This window comes from Musca autumnalis, unplaced genomic scaffold (genome assembly GCF_047663935.1).
Source record: "Musca autumnalis isolate F117 unplaced genomic scaffold, ASM4766393v1 scaffold_2, whole genome shotgun sequence".
NCBI classification, from domain to species: Eukaryota; Metazoa; Arthropoda; class Insecta; order Diptera; family Muscidae; genus Musca; species Musca autumnalis.
Genome location: NW_027411755.1, coordinates 23,479,319 through 23,500,862, shown reverse-complemented (window position 1 = coordinate 23,500,862; position 21,544 = coordinate 23,479,319). Strand labels below are relative to the sequence as shown.

At 35.4% G+C, this 21,544-nt stretch overlaps 1 protein-coding gene across 1 annotated transcript in view; it reads left to right on the top strand.

Annotated features, from left to right (window-relative positions):
- DIP-eta (Dpr-interacting protein eta) overlaps window positions 1-21,544 on the top strand; it is a 193,996-nt gene that overhangs the window by 53,895 nt on the left and 118,557 nt on the right. The window contains 1 exon segment of the mRNA XM_073967259.1: window positions 11,227-11,745. Within this exon segment, the coding sequence (XP_073823360.1) occupies window positions 11,472-11,745 (274 nt within the window). The 5' untranslated portion in view covers window positions 11,227-11,471.

Here is a 21,544-nt window from a genome sequence, read left to right as displayed (position 1 = left end):
CTTCCTTAAATTTCGCTATAAATCTCTAAATTTTTGATGGATAGCCTTCAACTTTAACATGGGATGTTTCCTCGGAACCCTGTTAAGTTTTATCGTTGACCTAGGTTGATGAATTTTTTGCACAAGTAGTTATGATGACACAGGAATGAAAAATATCAACTTTGGTCCAAATCGGTTCAGGTTTGAATATAGCTCTCATATACAATTTCACCCGTTGTAACTCAATTACGAATAATTACGTCACATTTTCATAATTTAAGCAATATTTCACATACATTGCGTGTTTAGTGCATCGAATACATAAAATCGGGCGAAATTATATATGAGAGCTATACCCAAATCTAACCCGATTTTTTTCAAAATCGGTGAAACTTAAAAAGGACTTAAGAAAACATCCCATGTTAAACTTGAAGGCTATTTTCCAAAAATTTACCGATTTATAGCAAAATCGGAGAAAGATATATGGAGGCTGTATCCAAATCTGTACCGATTTTTGCGAAATCAAATCAAAGGAGGCTATAGAATAGAAGACCTCCGTAGGAGGCTTCTATAGAATAGAAGACCTCCGTAGGAGGCTTCTATAGAATAGAAGACCTCCGTAGGAGGCTTCTATAGAATAGAAGACCTCCGTAGGAGGCTTCTATAGAATAGAAGACCTCCGTAGAAGACCTCCATATGAGGCTCCGTAGGAGGCTTCTATAGAATAGAAGATCTCCATAGGAGGCTTCTATAGAATAGAAGATTCTATAGAATAGGATTCTATAGAATAGAAGACCTCCATATAAGGCTTCTATAGAATAGAAGACCTCCGTAGAAGGCTTCTATAGAATAGAAGACCTCCGTAGGAGGCTTCTATAGAGTAGAAGACCTCCGTAGGAGGCTTATATAGAATAGAAGACCTCCGTAGGATGCTTCTATAGAATAGAGGACCTCCGTAGGAGGTTTCTATAGAATAGAGGACCTCCGTAGGAGGCTTCTATAGAATAGAAAACCTCCGTAGGAGGCTTCTATAGAATAGAAGACCTCCGTAGGAGGCTTCTATAGAATAGAAGACCTCCGTAGGAGGCTTCTATAGAATAGAAGACCTCCGTAGGAGGCTTCTATAGAATAGAAGACCTCCGTAGGAGGCTTCTATAGAATAGAAGACCTCCGTAGGAGGCTTCTATAGAATAGAAGACCTCCGTAGGAGGCTTCTATAGAATAGAAGACCTCCGTAGGAGGCTTCTATAGAATAGAAGGCCTCCGTAGGAGGCTTCTATAGAATAGAAGACCTCCGTAGGAGGCTTCTATAGAATAGAAGACCTCCGTAGGAGGCTTCTATAGAATAGAAGACCTCCGTAGGAGGCTTCTATAGAATAGAAGACCTCCGTAGGAGGCTTCTATAGAATAGAAGACCTCCGTAGGAGGCTTCTATAGAATAGAAGACCTCCGTAGGAGGCTTCTATAGAATGCTTCTATAGAATAGAAGACCTCTGTAGGAGGCTTCTATAGAATAGAAGACCTCCGTAGGAGGCTTCTATAGAATAGAAGACCTCCATAGGAGGCTTCTATAGAATAGAAGACCTCCGTAGGAGGCTTCTATAGAATAGAAGACCTCCGTAGGAGGCTTCTATAGAATAGAAGACCTCCGTAGGAGGCTTCTTTAGAATAGAAGACCTCCGTAGGAGGCTTCTATAGAATAGAAGACCTCCGTAGGAGGCTTCTATAGAATAGAAGACCTCCGTAGGAGGCTTCTATAGAATAGAAGACCTCCGTAGGAGGCTTCTATAGAATAGAAGACCTCCATAGGAGGCTTCTATAGAATAGAAGGCCTCCATAGGAGTCTTCTATAGAATAGAAGACCTCCGTAGGAGGCTTGTATAGAATAGAAGACCTCCGTAGGAGGCTTCTATAGAATAGAAGACCTCCGTAGGAGGCTTCTACAGAATAGTAGACCTCCGTATGAGGCTTTTATAGAATAGAAGACCTCCGTAGGAGGCTTCTGTAGAATGGAAGACCTCCGTAGGAGGCTTCTATAGAATAGAAGACCTCCGTAGGAGGCTTCTATAGAATAGAAGACCTCCGTAGGATGCTTCTATAGAATAGAAGACCTCCGTAGAAGACCTCCATATGAGGCTCCGTAGGAGGCTTCTATAGAATAGAAGATCTCCATAGCAGGCTTCTATAGAATAGAGGATTCTATAGAATAGGATTCTATAGAATAGAAGACCTCCATATAAGGCTTCTATAGAATAGAAGACCTCCGTAGAAGGCTTCTATAGAATAGAAGACCTCCGTAGGAGGCTTCTATAGAATAGAAGACCTCCGTAGGAGGCTTCTATAGAATAGAAGACCTCCGTAGGAGGCTTCTATAGAATAGAAGACCTCCGTAGGAGGCTTCTATAGAATGCTTCTATAGAATAGAAGACCTCTGTAGGAGGCTTCTATAGAATAGAAGACCTCCGTAGGAGGCTTCTATAGAATAGAAGACCTCCGTAGGAGGCTTCTATAGAATAGAAGACCTCCGTAGGAGGCTTCTATAGAATAGAAGACCTCCGTAGGAGGCTTCTACAGAATAGTAGACCTCCGTATGAGGCTTTTATAGAATAGAAGGCCTCCATAGGAGTCTTCTATAGAATAGAAGACCTCCGTAGGAGGCTTGTATAGAATAGAAGACCTCCGTAGGAGGCTTCTATAGAATAGAAGACCTCCGTAGGAGGCTTGTATAGAATAGAAGACCTCCGTAGGAGGCTTGTATAGAATAGAAGACCTCCGTAGGAGGCTTCTATAGAATAGAAGACCTCCGTAGGAGGCTTCTACAGAATAGTAGACCTCCGTATGAGGCTTTTATAGAATAGAAGACCTCCGTAGGAGGCTTCTGTAGAATGGAAGACCTCCGTAGGAGGCTTCTATAGAATAGAAGACCTCCGTAGGAGGCTTCTATAGAATAGAAGACCTCCGTAGGAGGCTTCTATAGAATAGAAGACCTCCGTAGGAGGCTTCTGTAGAATAGAAGACCTCCGTAGGAGGCTTCTATAGAATAGAAGACCTCCGTAGGAGGCTTCTATAGAATAGAAGACCTCCGTAGGAGGCTTTTAGAATAGAAGGCCTCCATAGGAGTCTTCTATAGAATAGAAGACCTCCGTAGGAGGCTTGTATAGAATAGAAGACCTCCGTAGGAGGCTTCTATAGAATAGAAGACCTCCGTAGGAGGCTTCTACAGAATAGTAGACCTCCGTATGAGGCTTTTATAGAATAGAAGACCTCCGTAGGAGGCTTCTATAGAATAGAAGACCTCCGTAGGTGGCTTGTATAGAATAGAAGACCTCCGTAGGAGGCTTCTATAGAATAGAAGGCCTCCATAGGAGTCTTCTATAGAATAGAAGACCTCCGTAGGAGGCTTGTATAGAATAGAAGACCTCCGTAGGAGGCTTCTATAGAATAGAAGACCTCCGTAGGAGGCTTCTACAGAATAGTAGACCTCCGTATGAGGCTTTTATAGAATAGAAGACCTCCGTAGGAGGCTTCTATAGAATAGAAGACCTCCGTAGGAGGCTTCTATAAAATAGAAGACCTCCGTAGGAGGCTTCTATAGAATAGAAGACCTCCGTAGGAGGCTTCTATAGAATAGAAGACCTTCGTATGAGGCTCCTATCGAATGGAATACCTCTGTAACCATCTGCTCCAGCTTAGTATACCTCCATAGGAGGCTTATATGAAATGGACAACCTCCATGTGAGGCTTCTACAGATTGAAAGACCTTCATTAGACATTCTATAGAATAGAAGATCTCTATAGATGGCTGATTTACTCTGTGTTCTTGTGGCATTTATTTTTATTTTTATACCGCAGGCTTCTATAGAATAGAAGACCTCCTAGCAGTCTTCTATAGAATATAAGACCTCCGTAGGAGCCTTCTATAGAAGACCTCCTAGGAGGCTTCTATATAATATAAGACCTCCTAGGAGGCTTCTATAGGGTAGAAGACCTCACTATGAGGCTTCTATAGAGTAGAAGCCCTCCGTATGAGGCTTCTATCGAATACAAGACCTCTGTAATCATCAGCTCTAGCTTAGTAGGCCTCCATAGGAGGCTTATATTAAGTAGACATCCTCCATATGAGGCTTCTATAGAATAAAAGGCCTTCATTAGAGATTCTATAGAATAGAAGACCTCTATAGATGGTTGATTCACTCTGTGTTACTGTGGCATTTATTATTATTTTTATGTCCCAGTCATAACTTTCAATTAGTCAAATATTTAACACATACACATGCCCACATTACGGCTGTTCAAAAACGAAGAATTAAAAAAATAAATCCCAAAAAAGTACTTCATAAAAAATTTAAAATATGACATTGACACATTTTTTTGTATTACGCTTTCGATTTTTGTTTCAGTTGTGTTTTTTGTGGTATTTTTTTAATTTTGTTAGGTTTCACATTGTGAGACAATTTCCAAAAAGTAAATATGTATATGTGTGTGTGTGTTCTGAAAAAAAGAGATTTTCCGATTTATTAAGTATTCATAAGGATTCCCACTGTGTGGCCATGTGCTGTGCATGAATGAGGAATGCATGAAAGCAGATTTTTGTTGACGACTTGTGTCCATGAATCCGGTCAAATGTTATTCAACTTCTCAGTGTGTAAATGAATGTGCGTATGTGTGTGTGTATTATTGTAGGCGTCTCCATGTGTCTCCATTATTATTGTAGATTTTTGTTTCTAAATTTTGTCGGAAAATTAATTAAAATTTTAAATTTAATAATATGTTTTGTCATATGGAATTATGTAAAAATGTGTCTATAAAAGACAAAAATTCCCGTTTTGATGATAAATGGGAGGTGGAGATTAGAAAAATTTCCCAGGCATATAATTAAAGGAAATCGTATAAATGGCCACTTCCGCTTGAGGGGAAGAAGGGAGAGTATTTTGTGTGGTATTTATGTATTTAATGAAGGAAAGGACTAATTGAAGTCACAGGACATTTGTATGATAGCTTTTAAAGGTGGGAAAGGGGACTTGAAGGGGATTTTTTAAAATCTGAAGGAAAGCATAAAATAAAATTTTGTATCTTTCGTTCTGTAAAAAATAAATCCATCCAATCTAAGTCATTACCAAAAGTAATCGGAACTCCCTATAGCGTAGGTGTTGGTTATAGGGAATACTGCGTATAGAGAGTGTTTTGAGCAATATTTTCAATTTAATTTTATTATTTTGTTAATTTTTTAAAACTTAAATATATAAGTAAAATTTAATGAAGTGTTTGTAATAGAAAAGCTTCACTGTACTTGAAATTAAAAATCTCCCCTATACTTTGAGTATATTGAATCTCCCACCCTCCCTGGCGTATGATTAATAATATTTAATAGAAATTGCAACAATTATATCACATACGCCTCAGTGGTTAATTGTGGTTTTACAGCATTGCAATAATTAACTTTCAATTTAATAAGTCAAATAAATTTACAAAAATAAAACCAACAGTAACAACAACACCCAACAATTTCTATAACATTTTTTAATATACCGCTTACACAGCTGTTTTCACTTGACATTGTGGCAATGTTTTCAGTACTTTTTTTGTTTGGTTTCCGGCATTGTTTAAACTTCGTTAATTGCTATCTATCGATAAATTCTTTTTGTTATTGTTATTAAATTTACAGTAAAAAGTGAAATTACAAAAACACAACAGCTATGAAATGTATATTAAAACTGTTAAAAACAACAATTTCAACAACAACTACAACGATAACAGCAGTTAGTTAGTTGAGTGTTTATATAAATAAAAAAAATACAAAAAATTCTTTAACAATTTATTAAATGGTTTTAAATTCTGGAAAATAAAATGATCGACACGATGTGAAAGTAGCCAACAAATTATGAGAATTAAAGAGTAACAAAATGGTAATAATTGGGAGACCATGTAGACTGTCTAACGGAAAGAAAAACTAAGGACAGAAGGCGGTTATGGATAAACAGAATTGTCAGAATATGGTGTTATTCAATGTCTTTAATTTAATTAATTATGACCTAATGAGTCGATATTACTGACCCATTATATCATAATTAATGGTTTGAAATGGCTCTTCAAGCATTTTAGATGTGAGTGGTCGATTTTGGAAAACATCTATTTATACAAGCAATAAATGTACATATGCGAATTATCTTCCACGTGCATCTAGTGTCTATCACAGATACATACATACTTACATATTAAACCGATGGCTTTTTCCCTTTCATGAATTGTATAATGTCTTCCAGTTCGAAAGATTGGTAGGGGCTCAGAACGCTAAGACGGCGACAACACTATTTGCTGGTTGGCTAGGTCCTACGCTCAAACCCCACTTTTAGTAACTGAAATGTGGCATTCCCCTTGCAACACTATATTCGTTGAAGACCCTATCTATATTTATAAAAGAGTTGAGTAATGATGACTCACTGACTGACTGATAATCATCGTCCAGGCTAAACGGCTGGAGCTATAATCTTGAAATTTTGGGTGAGGGTCACTCTTTGTAAGAATAGGTTAGATAAGGCTGGGGTTTTGGAAAATCGAACTAGAAGGGTACGAAAAGTACTAAAAGGTATTAAATATGGTACCATTTGTTTTTATGAACCGGTAGGGCTAGAATTCTGAAATTCGGAATGAGGGTCCCTGATGGAGAGCTAGAAAGGTGTACCAAAGGGTTATTGGAAATTCTACATATAACACTGTACAACACAAAAAATAATTACAAGATAATTCGGCCAGATTATGAAAGTGGACCGAAAGAACTAAGACACGTGTATCGGTTCCTGATATTGTATGTGAAAATGGGGGGTAGTCTACGGCTATTGTCCAGTGAATATATATCTGACATACGAGGCCTAATGTCCTTGATACTCCTGCTTCGACAAAATTGACCGATGGCTAATCAACTTTAAATTGTCTGAATGCGGATTTCGTCCAAACATACTTAGGGTCTAAAACCATTATTTCGATGAGGCAGATTTTGCCCGTTTGAAAGTGTATATACCCTCGTTAGCATAAATGCTGAGGGTATAGTAAATACTTCAAAATATTAAAATTGGGATAGCTTAGCGCATTTTGCAATGACTCTGATATTTTACTTTTAATGCCAACACATTTGGTATAAGTCTAAAGCTCAGATGGTCTAGCTTCACTATCTAGCTGCCCCTTGGAATATGTCCAACAGAAGCAGAGGTATCCGCATTTCCACAAATTTGTATATCTGAACACCTTTTTCTATATCTCTAATGTTTGACCACTTTTGGTAACGCAATTTGGATTAATTTAATGCTGAGAATATCTTCATAAACATATGTAGGTAATTTTTTGTTGATCTGGGATCTTCATAAGTACAATTCAAATCCAGACAAATGAGCAAAGTCGGGGTGGGGCCTACCCTACATCACTACATCTGTGCATAAGATTCTCAAGATTAATTAATTAATATTTGACTAATTTTGGCAAACTAGTTGGTACTGATTGAAAACTTTGCTGATCTTCTGGACTAGGATTTTAGACGAAGCCTTTACCGAAACAAAGATATCCGCCATTGAAATAAAATTCCACAATTGGAATTTAGGATACCTGAACTTATTTTTCTATATCTCCAGTGTTTGATCGCTTTTGGCAACCCAATTTTGATCAATTTTAAACTCAGAATGTCTTTTTTAGAAGCAGAAATATTCGCATAAGAATGAAATGTTGATTTTGTCTCCACACACGTCAATATGTTTTATCCTATCTCGGACTCCTATCAATTTCCAAAATTTCGTGACAATCCTATCTAAATTGCGACATGTAGCGTGATTACTTACTTACTTAGCTGGCCAATTACAGAACATTTGTTCTATAAGCCGAACTAAGAAAAGATCTCCAATTCTCTCTATTTGTTGCTTCGCTCTCTGGAATACCGCGCCTTTTCATCTCTTTTTCCACTTGTTTTCTACATCGATTCCCTGGTCTGCCAGTTCTGCGTGTACCGCCATGTAGCCTGTATTTATGCGCCTTTTTATCAGGTTTATTCTTATGATGTGGCCTAGCCAACGCAATCGTTGCATCTCGATACGTTTATCTATACTGATGTCGTTGTATAGCAGATACAGATCGTGGTTCCTACGACGTAAATCTTCACCATCGACACAGATTGGTCCGTAGATCTTTCGAAGAACACACCAAGCACTGTCGCTTGCGCAAGTACTCATGCTTGGTAGCCATACATCAGCACGTGAAGTATCAGTGTACATAGTAACAGTTTGGCGAGATGTGGCTTTGTTCTTAAACTGAATACTTAAGCCAAAGTAGCATCTGTTAGCCAATATAATTCTTTTTTTTCAACTGATGTTGTTTGTTGTGTTTGCGGTGGTGCCGAGGTAGACGAAGTCTTTCACTACCTCAAAATTATAGGAGCCAGCTTCAACATTTGGTCCGAGCTCTATGGATGCATTGCCCGTCGACAACATCAACTTGGTCTTCTCGCCGTTTACCGCCAGATCCACTTTAGCAGATTCCCCTTCGATCTTCGTCCTATGATGTCAGCATAAGCAAGTAAGATGTGGCTATTGGTGTCGATTGTACCATTTCTCTTAACGTTTGCCTCTCGTATGACCTTTTCCAGTAGTATGTCGAAGAAATCACACGAAAGGCTGTCTCCTTGTCTGAAACCTCTTTTGGTATAATACTGTTCGGAGAGGTTCTTTCCTATTTTAACTGAGGATCGAGTGTCAGTTAAAGTCATTTTACAAAGCCGTATGAGCTTTGCGGGGATATCAAATTCAGACATGGCTTGGAATACCTTTGAACGTAGGGGGCTGTCAAAGGCTGCTTTATAATCGACAATAAGGTGGTAGGTGTCGATCTGCATTTCTTGGGTCTTCTCTGGGATTTGCCACATGGTAAATATCTGGACAATGATGGACTTGCCAGCTCTGAATCCGCATTGGTATGGTCCAATCATTTTGTTGACCATATGCTTTAGTCGTTCGAACAATATCCTTGACACTATTTTGTAGACAATAGGAAGAAGACTTATGCCCTTATAGCACTCTATCCATAACCTTAGCACACTATCTGTATCAGTTACCAAATTACCTTCCTGGTCCCTACAGGAGGATGTGCCTGTACCAAAGCCAGTTTGATGTTTCACTCTTTTGTAGAATTTACGGACTTAATTTTGGCTCCTGTACATCTCGATTTTTTCACACTTCCGCTTTTCATCCCTATTTTTTTTCCTGCGGATACCTCTCTCGTGTGCTACACATTGCAGCAGATTGTTGAGTAGCCCTATATGTCGCATTTTTCTCTTCAGTAGCAGCACGACACTCCTGGTCATACCAAGGGTTCCTTGGTGGAGGTCTCTGGAATCCAAGTATGGATCTTACGGTTGATTGCATGGAGTGGGCAATAATTTGCCATTGTGCTGATATGTTATCGCGACGAGGAGTTCTTTCATTAAGCAATTGGGTCAGTTGAGTGAAATGTGCTGTGGCTATCTGTTGTGATTGCAGTTTAACAATGCACAATTTCCGAGTTGTGTCTTTTCGTACCTTATTTGATACGTTTAATCTGGTAGGCACCTTTGCTGCAACAAGGTGGTGGTCCGAGTCTGTGTTTGCTCCTCGGAACGATCGCACACCCAACACGCTCGATGAATGTCTTCCATCTATCACAACGTAATCAATTTGATTTCTTGTTTTCTGATCTGGAGACAGCCAGGTGCCCTTATGGATGTGGAGATGTTTAAATCTGGTGCTGCTAACTACCATGTGTTTTGCCGCTGCAAAGACTATCAGCCTCATACCATTGTCAGATGTTTCACTGTGGAGACTGAATTTTCCGACTGTTGGGCCAAAGATATTTTCCTTTCCAATTTTGGCATTAAAAACGCCTAGAATAATTTTAATTTCATGGGCAGGACAACGGTCATTTGTTTCTTTTAACCGCTCATAAAATATATCTTTGGTCTGTTCGTCCTTGTCTTCAGTGGGAGCATGAGCGCAAATAAAGCTGATGTTGAAGAATTTTGCTTTTATTCGAATTGTAGCAAGTCTTTCGTTCACGGGTGTGAAGCTTGAGACCAGGTGTTTTAACCTCCGACCAACTACAAATCCGCAACCAAACTCATGCTTTATGTCATGGCAGCTATAATACAGTGCGTCACCTTTAGGTGTTGTTGTGACGCCTTTCCCGTTCCATCGTATTTCCTGTATGGCACTAATATCGGCCTTGTACTTTTCAAGTACATCTGCCAATGCGTAAACTGCACCCTCTCTATAAAGTGTGCGAACATTCCAGTTGCAGATTCGCAGATCATGGTCCTTAAAACGTTTGCGGGGGTCGTCAACTTTAGAGGAATTTGTTTTTCTTTTCTTTTGTTTTTTTCATAGTAGGCTGCTTTTGCTAGGGGAGGGTACTAACCCGGCGCCCAAACCCAAGTTTTTAACGTTCTTATGGGTGAACGCGCGGCACATGTTAGCTCACTACTAAGGTGTCCAAAACCGAAACCGGTTACCCGGTGTTTCGTTAAAAACCGAATCCGGTTTCATCAAAATCTTCATTTTCGGTTAACCAAAAAACCGGTTATTAGTGTCGGTTAACCGGTTTTTTAAAAATAGTAATATTTTCAATATTTCATTACAATATTGCTCTTGAAAGTAAAATAAACTCAACTAACATAAAATACGGCAAATTTCTAAATGCCAAATGTGTTTAAAAGTGAAAAGTATTTTGTGCAAATGGTCTTAAAGCAGCTTTCGGCAGGTTATTTTTATTGCATACTTCAGGGAGCTTTAATGGTCTGAGTAGAGAGGAGCTCTGTCTGAGGGCACGAGTATTCTTTTTTGACGCGCAGTGTCCTAAAAACTAAATAATTTTCAGAAAGTATTGTTGTAATTACAATTTAAAACGAATATTTAATCCAATATTTTCATTATTCAAAGAAACTCTGCGTTTACTTGTCATTACTTAAAGGCCTCTGAAGCCACCACCCGAAAAATTATATTTATAGTTGTCTGAAAAGAATCACAAATAAACTTCCAGCGTACTATTATATTTAAATTTAAAATGCTTGTGTTTTTATTTCTTTAGTTCTTTTTTCCTTCCACTGTTCATCCATCATACGGTAACTGAGTTATCGTTGAAGAAATCTATGGATTTCCCCTGAATTGCAATAGCAATCATTTCACTTTACCATTTAATATAGTCCAAAAATAACCATATTTTCTTTTTACCATTTTACAGATTTTCCTACGTACACAAATATAAAAAATTATTATAAATCACAATTTAAATTACTTCAAACTATCCCACACACACTGCCACAAAAAACAGAAACAAATGTGTAAATATGTGGATTCCGGCTGCCGGACAATAACAACATAACCGAATAACCATAACATCAATTTTCAACGAAATTGAGTGAAATTTAATAAAAAAATAAAAAAACAAAAAGTGAATTAAAAACCCACACAAACAACTACAAAATTATGACGCTAACAAAAAATTCCTTCAATGCAAAAGTAAGAGCAACAATTGCCGACATTGGCAATTCATATCGAATCATGTCACCAACAACAACAATACGAATATCATCGTCATCAACATCACAGCTGCAGCGCCATCGTCAACATCATCAACATCAACCAAGAGCACGAACAACAACAAACACAACAACTACAACAATATTGTTATTCATATTGATATTAATGTGCCACAGTAGTAATTTTCATGCCATTGAAACGGCGGCGGCGGATGTTTTGAGTGAGTATTAAAACAAAAACAACAAAATATTGTTAAAATGCTTAAAAATAAATTACAACACCAAAAAACAAATGCTTAAAAATATCCTGCAATTTTATTTAGAATAGTGAATGGGGGAGGGGGTGATCAACGGAAATATAAAGAAATTTGAATAATTACAGCAAATAAACCATACCAAAAATGTGTGGCAATTGTTTTGTAATTGCATTTTGATGAAGTCATTCATTGATTATGATGACGATAATTATGATGAGAAGGACGATAAAAGAAATTATGAATTCAAAAAATAATTATTCAAATTTTTTGTTTGAGGGGGGCAGGAAAATTAGGTTATGTAAACTTTTGCTATTAATTAGAGGTATGCCAATGAACTTTAGTTAATTTTAATGGATTTTTATGAGAGGAGGGTGAGGCTTAAAGAAAGAATATTTTTTCGAGGACGTGGATTTGAAAAGAATATTCTTTAGAGGACGTGGATTTTTAAAGAACATTTTATCGAGGAAAAATATTTTTAGAGGACGTGGATTTTTAAAGAACATTTTTTCAAGTAAAAATATTTTTAAAGGACGTGGACTTTTAAAGAACATTTTTCAAGGAAAATATTTTTAAAGGACGTAGATTTTTAAAGAACATTTTTTCAAGGAAAAATATTTTTAGAGGACGTGGATTTTTAAAGAACATTTTTTCAAGGAAAAATTTTTTTAAAGGACGTGGATTTTTAAAGAACATTTTTCAAGGAAAATTTTTTTTAGAGGACGTGGATTTTTTAAAACTATTTTTTCGAGGACGTGGATTTTTAAAGAATATTTTTTCGAGGACGTGGATTTTTAAAGAATATTTTTTCGAGGACGTGGATTTTTCAAGACAATTTTTTCGAGGAGGTGCCTTTTAAGAAAATAGTTTTTCGAGGTCCCCGCTTTTTAAAAAATATTTTTTTCGAGGACGTGGATTTTTTAAAAATATTTTTTCGAGGACGTGGATTTTTAAAAATATTTTTTCGAGGACGTGGATTTTTTAAAAATATTTTTTCGAGGACGTGGATTTTTCAAAAATAACAATAAATAAATAAACCAAATTTATAGACCTCAAGCTCGAGTAAACTTTATTTATCAACAAATAAAAAGGTCGAAGAAAACACAAAAATTTTTCAAAAATATTTTTTCGAGGACGTGGATTTTTAAAGAATATTTTTTCGAGGACGTGGATTTTTAAAGAATATTTTTGCGAGGACGTGGATTTTTAAAGAATATTTTTTCGAGGACGTGGATTTTTAAAGAATATTTTTTCGAGGACGTGGATTTTTAAAGAATATTTTTGCGAGGACGTGGATTTTTAAAGAATATTTTTTCGAGGACGTGGATTTTTAAAGAATATTTTTTCGAGGACGTGGATTTTAAAAGAATATTTTTTCGAGGACGTGGATTTTTAAAGAATATTTTTGCGAGGACGTGGATTTTTAAAGAATATTTTTTCGAGGACGTGGATTTTTAAAGAATATTTTTTCGAGGACGTGGATTTTTAAAGAATATTTTTTCGAGGACGTGGATTTTTAAAGAATATTTTTTCGAGGACGTGGATTTTTAAAGAATATTTTTTCGAGGACGTGGATTTTTAAAGAATATTTTTTCGAGGACGTGGATTTTTAAAGAATATTTTTTCGAGGACGTGGATTTTTAAAGAATATTTTTTCGAGGACGTGGATTTTTAAAGAATATTTTTTCGAGGACGTGGATTTTTAAAGAATATTTTTTCGAGGACGTGGATTTTTAAAGAATATTTTTTCGAGGACGTGGATTTTTAAAGAATATTTTTGCGAGGACGTGGATTTTTAAAGAATATTTTTGCGAGGACGTGGATTTTTATAGAATATTTTTTCGAGGACGTGGATTTTTAAAGAATATTTTTGCGAGGACGTGGATTTTTAAAGAATATTTTTGCGAGGACGTGGATTTTTAAAGAATATTTTTTTGAGGACGTGGATTTTTAAAGAATATTTTTTCGAGGACGTGGATTTTTAAAGAATATTTTTTCGAGGACGTGGATTTTTAAAGAATATTTTTTCGAGGACGTGGATTTTTAAAGAATATTTTTTCGAGGACGTGGATTTTTAAAGAATATTTTTTCGGGAACGTGGATTTTTAAAGAATATTTTTTTCGAGGACGTGGATTTTTAAAGAATATTTTTTCGAGGACGTGGATTTTTAAAGAATATTTTTTCGAGGACGTGGATTTTTAAAGAATATTTTTTCGAGGACGTGGATTTTTAAAGAATATTTTTGCGAGGACGTGGATTTTTAAAGAATATTTTTTCGAGGACGTGGATTTTTAAAGAATATTTTTTCGAGGACGTGGATTTTTAAAGAATATTTTTTCGAGGACGTGGATTTTTAAAGAATATTTTTTCGAGGACGTGGATTTTTAAAGAATATTTTTTCGAGGACGTGGATTTTTAAAGAATATTTTTTCGGGAACGTGGATTTTTAAAGAATATTTTTTTCGAGGACGTGGATTTTTAAAGAATATTTTTTCGAGGACGTGGATTTTTAAAGAATATTTTTTCGAGGACGTGGATTTTTAAAGAATATTTTTTCGAGGACGTGGATTTTTAAAGAATATTTTTGCGAGGACGTGGATTTTTTAAAAATATTTTTTCGTGGACGTAGATTTCTAAAGAATATTTTTTCGTGGACGTAGATTTCTAAAGAATATTTTTTTCGAGGACGTAAGTTTTTAAAAAATATTTTTTTGAAGACGAGGAGTTTTAAAAAATATTTTTTTGAAGACGAGGAGTTTTAAAGAACATTTTTTCGTGGACGTGGACTTTAAAAGAATTATTTTTCGTGGACCTGGATTTTTAAAGAATATTTTTTTTTTTTTGATTTTTAAAGAATATTTTTATTGGATTTTTCAAGAATATGTTTTTCGAGGACATACTGTGCGAAAATGCCAAAATGCAACCAAATAGATTGGTAAATGTGCTTGGAATCTGTAAACTATGTTATATTGGCTGGTATGGCTCAATGGGGGCTATACCAATACGCGAACAGATATTAACAATATTTTGTTCATATGTTCTCCATCCACTTAAAGCCAAAAGTAGAAGAATACAAAATGAAGATTTCACTTCTAATGTATCAGACTTGAAAATCTCCACTACATCCACCTTTTATGGATACTGACATTTTGAAGCCAGACTTTAGGTGGGTTTTTTTGTATGTTTGATCTAACTGCGACGCGCATTCGGGTATTTCAGAGAACATATAATAGAATCAAAGTACTCGCGATTACGCATAATTTGATATGTATATTTTCGAAAAAAAACCTATTTTTTTGGGTACAATATTTACAATATCCTTTTGATTGTGCTGGGACCCCAAGATATTTTAGTTTTTTTTTTTACGGCCCGGATCATATAAATCATAGATCGTGAAAATCCATCCACTAGAACGGCGAAAACAGCAACTGCAAAAACCGAAAAATGTGCGTAAAATGTTTTTGGAAATATCGCGGATTTTGTCGCGTTTTCTGTGGATCGTTTCCTTTTCAATGAAGAAACTGACACATCAATCGCGTTTTTGCGAAAACAGCGGTTTAAAAAATTTGGTGGCATGGGAGCTGTATCCGATTTATCCCAAAAATGGTGTGTGATGCTACATCCACTGTTCTTGATAGATTTTATCGAAATATGTTTAGATCGATGTATTTTTTCATGGATGATAGTGAAATCGGATGCGCATAAAAAGTGTATGCACTTTGTGAAAATTTTAAGCGTTATACAGTTTGTTGCACACTAAACTGCAGACGATGCTACATCTTAGCGCCCACAGTAAATCCTGGCAAGAGTTTAAAAATTAAAAGAGAAGAATTCGCTGCATTGGTAGATCGATTGGTAGAGCGATTTACACGCATTTCAAAATGAACATTACCCGTTACATTTCAATACTCCGTTGCAATAGTTTGAAAGATACAGTACTGTGATATAGTTTAAGTTTGCTGCAATATTAGTTTATATTTATTTTAGTAATTATTATTTTTTATTCTTGTAATAATTATTGTTGACCTTTGGACTTTTTATATCTTTTGTTTTATTGATTTGGCTCGAGGTCAGGGAAAAATTAAAACAATGTTTTGTTTTGATTTTTATATTTTTATTTTTGCCAATATTTCGATCATATTCTATGATCATCATCAGGGCATTTTCACTTTTAAAAAGAAAACAACAGAAAATTTATATAAATATATAGCAAAAAAACATTTTTCACATTTGAATAATTACATTGTTATTTCTTTCTTAGCACCACATACGTCTTGCTCTTGTTTGAGTTCAGAAATCAACTAACTTTTTGGTGTTTTTCAATTGTGCTCCTGTATATTTGCGCACAGTGTTCGGTATCTGTTTTATAGTTTATACGTTTTTCTGCAGGAATGTTATTGATATGTAACATTTCCAACATATATCTCCGTCTGTAGTTATTTTCCTGCGCTAAGATTTGTACTTGTTTGAGGTTAGGCGTATGTCCGGTTTTGGAACAATGAGCTGCTAAAGCAGTCTTTTGTTCCAAGGGTTTATTGTTGTTTTTCTGGTCGGATTTGTGACCACTCATCCTAGTTTTGAGTTTGCTTTTTGTAGTGCCAACATATACCTTTTGGCATATGTATGTTGGACTTTTCACCATTACAACTGATCTTATACACAACGTTTGATTTGTCGTCTAGGGGTATTTTTGATTTTGTCCTGCTGAAGAACGCATTGTTTGTATTACAGCTCTTTAAGGCTAATTGGTATTGATCTGTATTATATAGATTTGATTTTGAAAAACGTTCGGATAAACCAGGAACGTATGTATATCTTTTATATGTTTTTTCTAATCTTGTTTCTGTATTTCTACTTTTGCTGACCTTTGTATGTTTGATCAGTTCATTTATAGTTTTTATGGGGAAATCATTCATCATCAATATTCTTCTGACCTCTTTTGTATTTTTGGAATGAATCTTCTTGAGAAGAGTGTTTCAAATCAGTGACAAGAAGTTTCATTCCAAAAATTCAAAAGAGGTCAGAAGAATATTGATGATGAATGATTTCCCCATAAAAACTATAAATGAACTGATCAAACATACAAAGGTCAGCAAAAGTAGAAATACAGAAACAAGATTAGAAAAAACATATAAAAGATCTACATACGTTCCTGGTTTATCCGAACGTTTTTCAAAATCAAATCTATATAATACAGATCAATACCAATTAGCCTTAAAGAGCTGTAATACAAACAATGCGTTCTTCAGCAGGACAAAATCAAAAATACCCCTAGACGACAAATCAAACGTTGTGTATAAGATCAGTTGTAATGGTGAAAAGTCCAACATACATATGCCAAAAGGTATATGTTGGCACTACAAAAAGCAAACTCAAAACTAGGATGAGTGGTCACAAATCCGACCAGAAAAACAACAATAAACCCTTGGAACAAAAGACTGCTTTAGCAGCTCATTGTTCCAAAACCGGACATACGCCTAACCTCAAACAACTACAATTCTTAGCGCAGGAAAATAACTACATACGGAGATATATGTTGGAAATGTTACATATCAATAACATTCCTGCAGAAAAACGTATAAACTATAAAACAGATACCGAACACTGTGCGCAAATATACAGGAGCACAATTGAAAAACACCAAAAAGTTAGTTGATTTCTGAACTCAAACAAGAGCAAGACATATGTGGTGCTAAGAAAGAAATAACAATGTAATTATTCAAATGTGAAAAATGTTTTTTTGCTATATATTTATATAAATTTTCTGTTGTTTTCTTTTTAAAAGTGAAAATGCCCTGATGATGATCATAGAATATGATCGAAATATTGGCAAAAATAAAAATATAAAAATCAAAACAAAACATTGTTTTAATTTTTCCCTGACCTCGAGCCAAATCAATAAAACAAAAGATATTATTTTTTATTTATACAAAATTCGTGTCGTGATGTCCCGTTTTTACTATAAAAGAAAATAAATAAAACAACTAAAAGATGTAAAAATAAACTAATTCATTTTCTAATAAACAGCTCCTGATGATGTTGGAATAAAGCCAACGAAACGTTGAGCAAAATATGAAATAAATTCGTTTTATTTACTTCATAAAAAGTACCTGACCGATTCAACCCGGTAGAATTACAAAACAAAAGTAAAAAATAAACAACAACACGGTCATAAAAATTAAAATTACCCGATACAGTTTTATTTCAAGATTATAGCTCATTTAGAGGAACCCAACATTTATTTGAACGTTATCCATATCTATCGCTAGATGTTAGCGTGTACGCGAGAAGTGATCAGAATAAAAATTTTGAGTTTTTGCGTGAAATTGAACTGAAATAGGATTACAACTCCGACCTTATTTTCCTACAATTTCTTCAACTAACTCACAAAATAATTTTGAAAAATATTTTCTCTTACAAAAATAATATAAATTCCCTCAATATATTTTTTGTTTTTGCTATAATATGCAAACCGCTAAACAGATTTATATATTTTTGGTTTCATTTGGATCTTCGCGATGTTTAGATTACGTACATATTTTTATATATTTTTAGATGAATAAACAGCTTGAATTTTATTAAAGCAAGTTGCAAACTACCAATTGTTTTGAATGCTTTCCTAATTTCTGCGAAAATTTACAACTTTTTCACTAAAGTTATGGGACCTCAGTAAACATATAGTATGTAGGAAGCCATAAATTAACAATGTTTCTCGATATAATGAATAGCGTTTTTATAAGATTTTTTCTAATCTTTGAGTTTATTTCAGCTTTAGTCCATATTTTGTTGTATTCAAGTATTTGAATAACAACAAAATGTTTTACAGTGGATATGAAATTGATTAGTTGCGGGCGGAGGGTAGGGAATACTATAGTTTCAGTTGTCACCAAACAACTTCATCAGTTCCCTTTTCCGCCGACTCTGTATCGATAAACAGGTCAATAAGCCCATCCAGCAAATTAAACAAAATGAGAAATTTTTTCTAATAATAAGAATTGAAACCGGCATAACTATTGCGTGCAATATCCAAAATTAGTATCTCGAACAGATTTGGGAATGGGAATTTTTTCTCAATGCATGCACCAAAAATCGTTCATGTAGCGTCAAAAAACAAATTTTAATTTTTTTCAAATGAAATATTAAAAAATTCGGACTTTTCCTCAAATACACTTTCATACGGGCAAAATGTGCCTCATCGAAATAATGGTTTTAGACCGCAAGTATGTTTGGACGAATTTTTTTTCAGACAATTTGGAGTCGATTTAGCAATGTCCGTCTGTCTGTCTGTCTGTCTGGCTGGTGCGCACGATAACTTTCAAACAGATGAAAGTTTGGCTTTCGCAATATTTTGTCCAAACTTAGTTTAAGTTCGAAGATGGGTTATATCGGTCCACTCCTTCCTGTACCTCCCCCACAAAAGTTCGGAAATGTTCCGAAAATGTGCACGATAACTCTTGAGGGAAGTAAACGATTTGGTTCATATTTTGCACATCGTGAAATTTCTACCAGACATAGATGAGGTTTCAATATAGACTCAATCGGGTTGCTACTTTGGAGACCTCCCACACAAAAATTGGGAAAAGTTCAGTTAAGGACCTGCTCTCGCTTTGATTTTTGTTGTAGCAACCTGTATTCACTGTCCCCCATACGACGGTACTAATTTCATCAGAGGAATGTCCATACTTCCTTAGAAAATAGCCTAAAAGGTACAAAAAAACCCGTGACACCGTGTGTAGTGGTTGGAGCGCAAGATAACTCTCTAAAGGATCTGCCGATTCGGTCCACAATGTGGCCTTCGTAATAATATGTCCACTCCTTCAGGTACCTCCCCCACAAAAGTTCAAGAAAGTTCGGAAAGTTGTGGGCACGATAACCATTGATGAGAGTGACCGATTTGGTCCATACTTTACACATCCTAATATATTTACCAGATATAGATCAGGTTCGAATATGTAATATATTTCTCCACTCCTTCGGGTACCTCCCACACAAAATATCATATAAGTTCAGTTAAGACCTGCTCTCGAATCACTTCGATTTTTGTTGAATCAACTTTCATTCGCTGCCTTAATTACGACAGTAAAAGTTTTTTTCAGGGGCAAGTACATACTTCTTGAGAAAACAGCCCGAAAGCTGTAAAAAACCCTATGGCATCATATGTAGTGGCCGGAGAGCTCGAACCGAATACTGCGTTCGTCGATACTTTGGATATTGTAATATTTCTTCGAATATCAACATTTTTAAGGTGATCTTGTGCCAACAATTCGAACTGGGGATTTTTTGAAAGTACAGACCCAAACGACAAGAAACCCTAGTTGGGTTTTGTTGCGTCAGATCCAGCTCGGATTTTATGGCGCCATCTAAACATGGTTAAATATTGAGTTTTTAAAGATATTCGGGGCTATATCTCTGAAACCAATGCGAATCCTCTTCTGACCTTTGAAGCGAATTTGTAGATAAGGACAAGAATAAAATATTTGGAGAAATAATGAACTCGAAAAACTACTAAGAAACCAAAACCGTTAATTTTTTCTGAATATTTATCTTTTTGAAAAATATTCCCTGGAATGTAATACACAACTCTTCAGAACATGTCATTGTTGTAAAATGCCTCTATGCCTTTGTTTTCAGTACATTTTTCAACGACGATTTAATAAAAATGTCAATAATGTAGGGAAATCCGAAATGCGAGAATAAACTGTTGGTGTGAACTGTGTTTGAAATACGTGTTGTAAAAGATATGCTGCAAAATACAGCTGAAACAACATGAAGTAAGCATTTTAGAGTTTCACAAAATTCTACAGAATTGTTGAGAACTTTATTTGGAAGATTTTTGCAAAAGGCTACTTGGTTCAACTCCCAATAGTTTAGCCGATACTTACCAGAATTTCAGCAATTATGTAAAATTTTCTATAATTTACAGATTTTGATGCCCTAGATGGAGTTTAGGTTTAGGGCTACAATATTGCTAAAAACAGCAAGGCCAAATTCCTATTCGTTTCGGAGATAAAGGCCTGATAAATGCAAAAAAATTTAGATTTAGCCCGGTTTAGATGATGCCATACAATCCGAACTGGATCTGTCAGGACAAATCCTACTAGTGGTTTTGTAGTCTAAATATGTATTTTCAAAAAATGCATGCTAGAAGTTGTTTGCATTTTCAGTGTTACATAGTGTATTAGATGAAATTCGAGGGTTAAAACCTCTGAATACATAAGTTTTTTTGGGAAAAAAATATTTAAATCCACACAGGCTGAGGGTATATCTCTGTCGGCAAAGCCGACTGATACTTTTTTACTTGTTAAAGAATATTTTTTTTCCTAGAACCAATAAGCCCATAAACGTAGCTTTTGTAAAGATTATTTTTCCGAGGACCAATAGGCCAGTGAACGTGGATTTTTTTAAAGAATACTTCCAAAGGGCCAATAAACGTGGATTTTTTCTAGAATATTTTTCCTAGGACCAATAGGCCAATAAACGTTGAAATTTTAAAGAATATTTTTTCGAGGGCCAACAGACCAATAAAGGTTGGATTTTTAAAGAATATATTTTCGAGGGCCATCAGACCAGTAAACGTGCATTTTTAAAGAATATTTTCTTCGAGAACTTGGTTTTTAAAGAATACTCGTATTTTTTGAGGACGTGGGGTTTTAGAAAATATTTTTTCGAGGTTGTGTATTTTTAAAGATTTTTTTGAGGACCAGCAGACCAATAAACGTGGATTTTAACTTGTTCATACATATCGATATTTAATCTCATATCTCT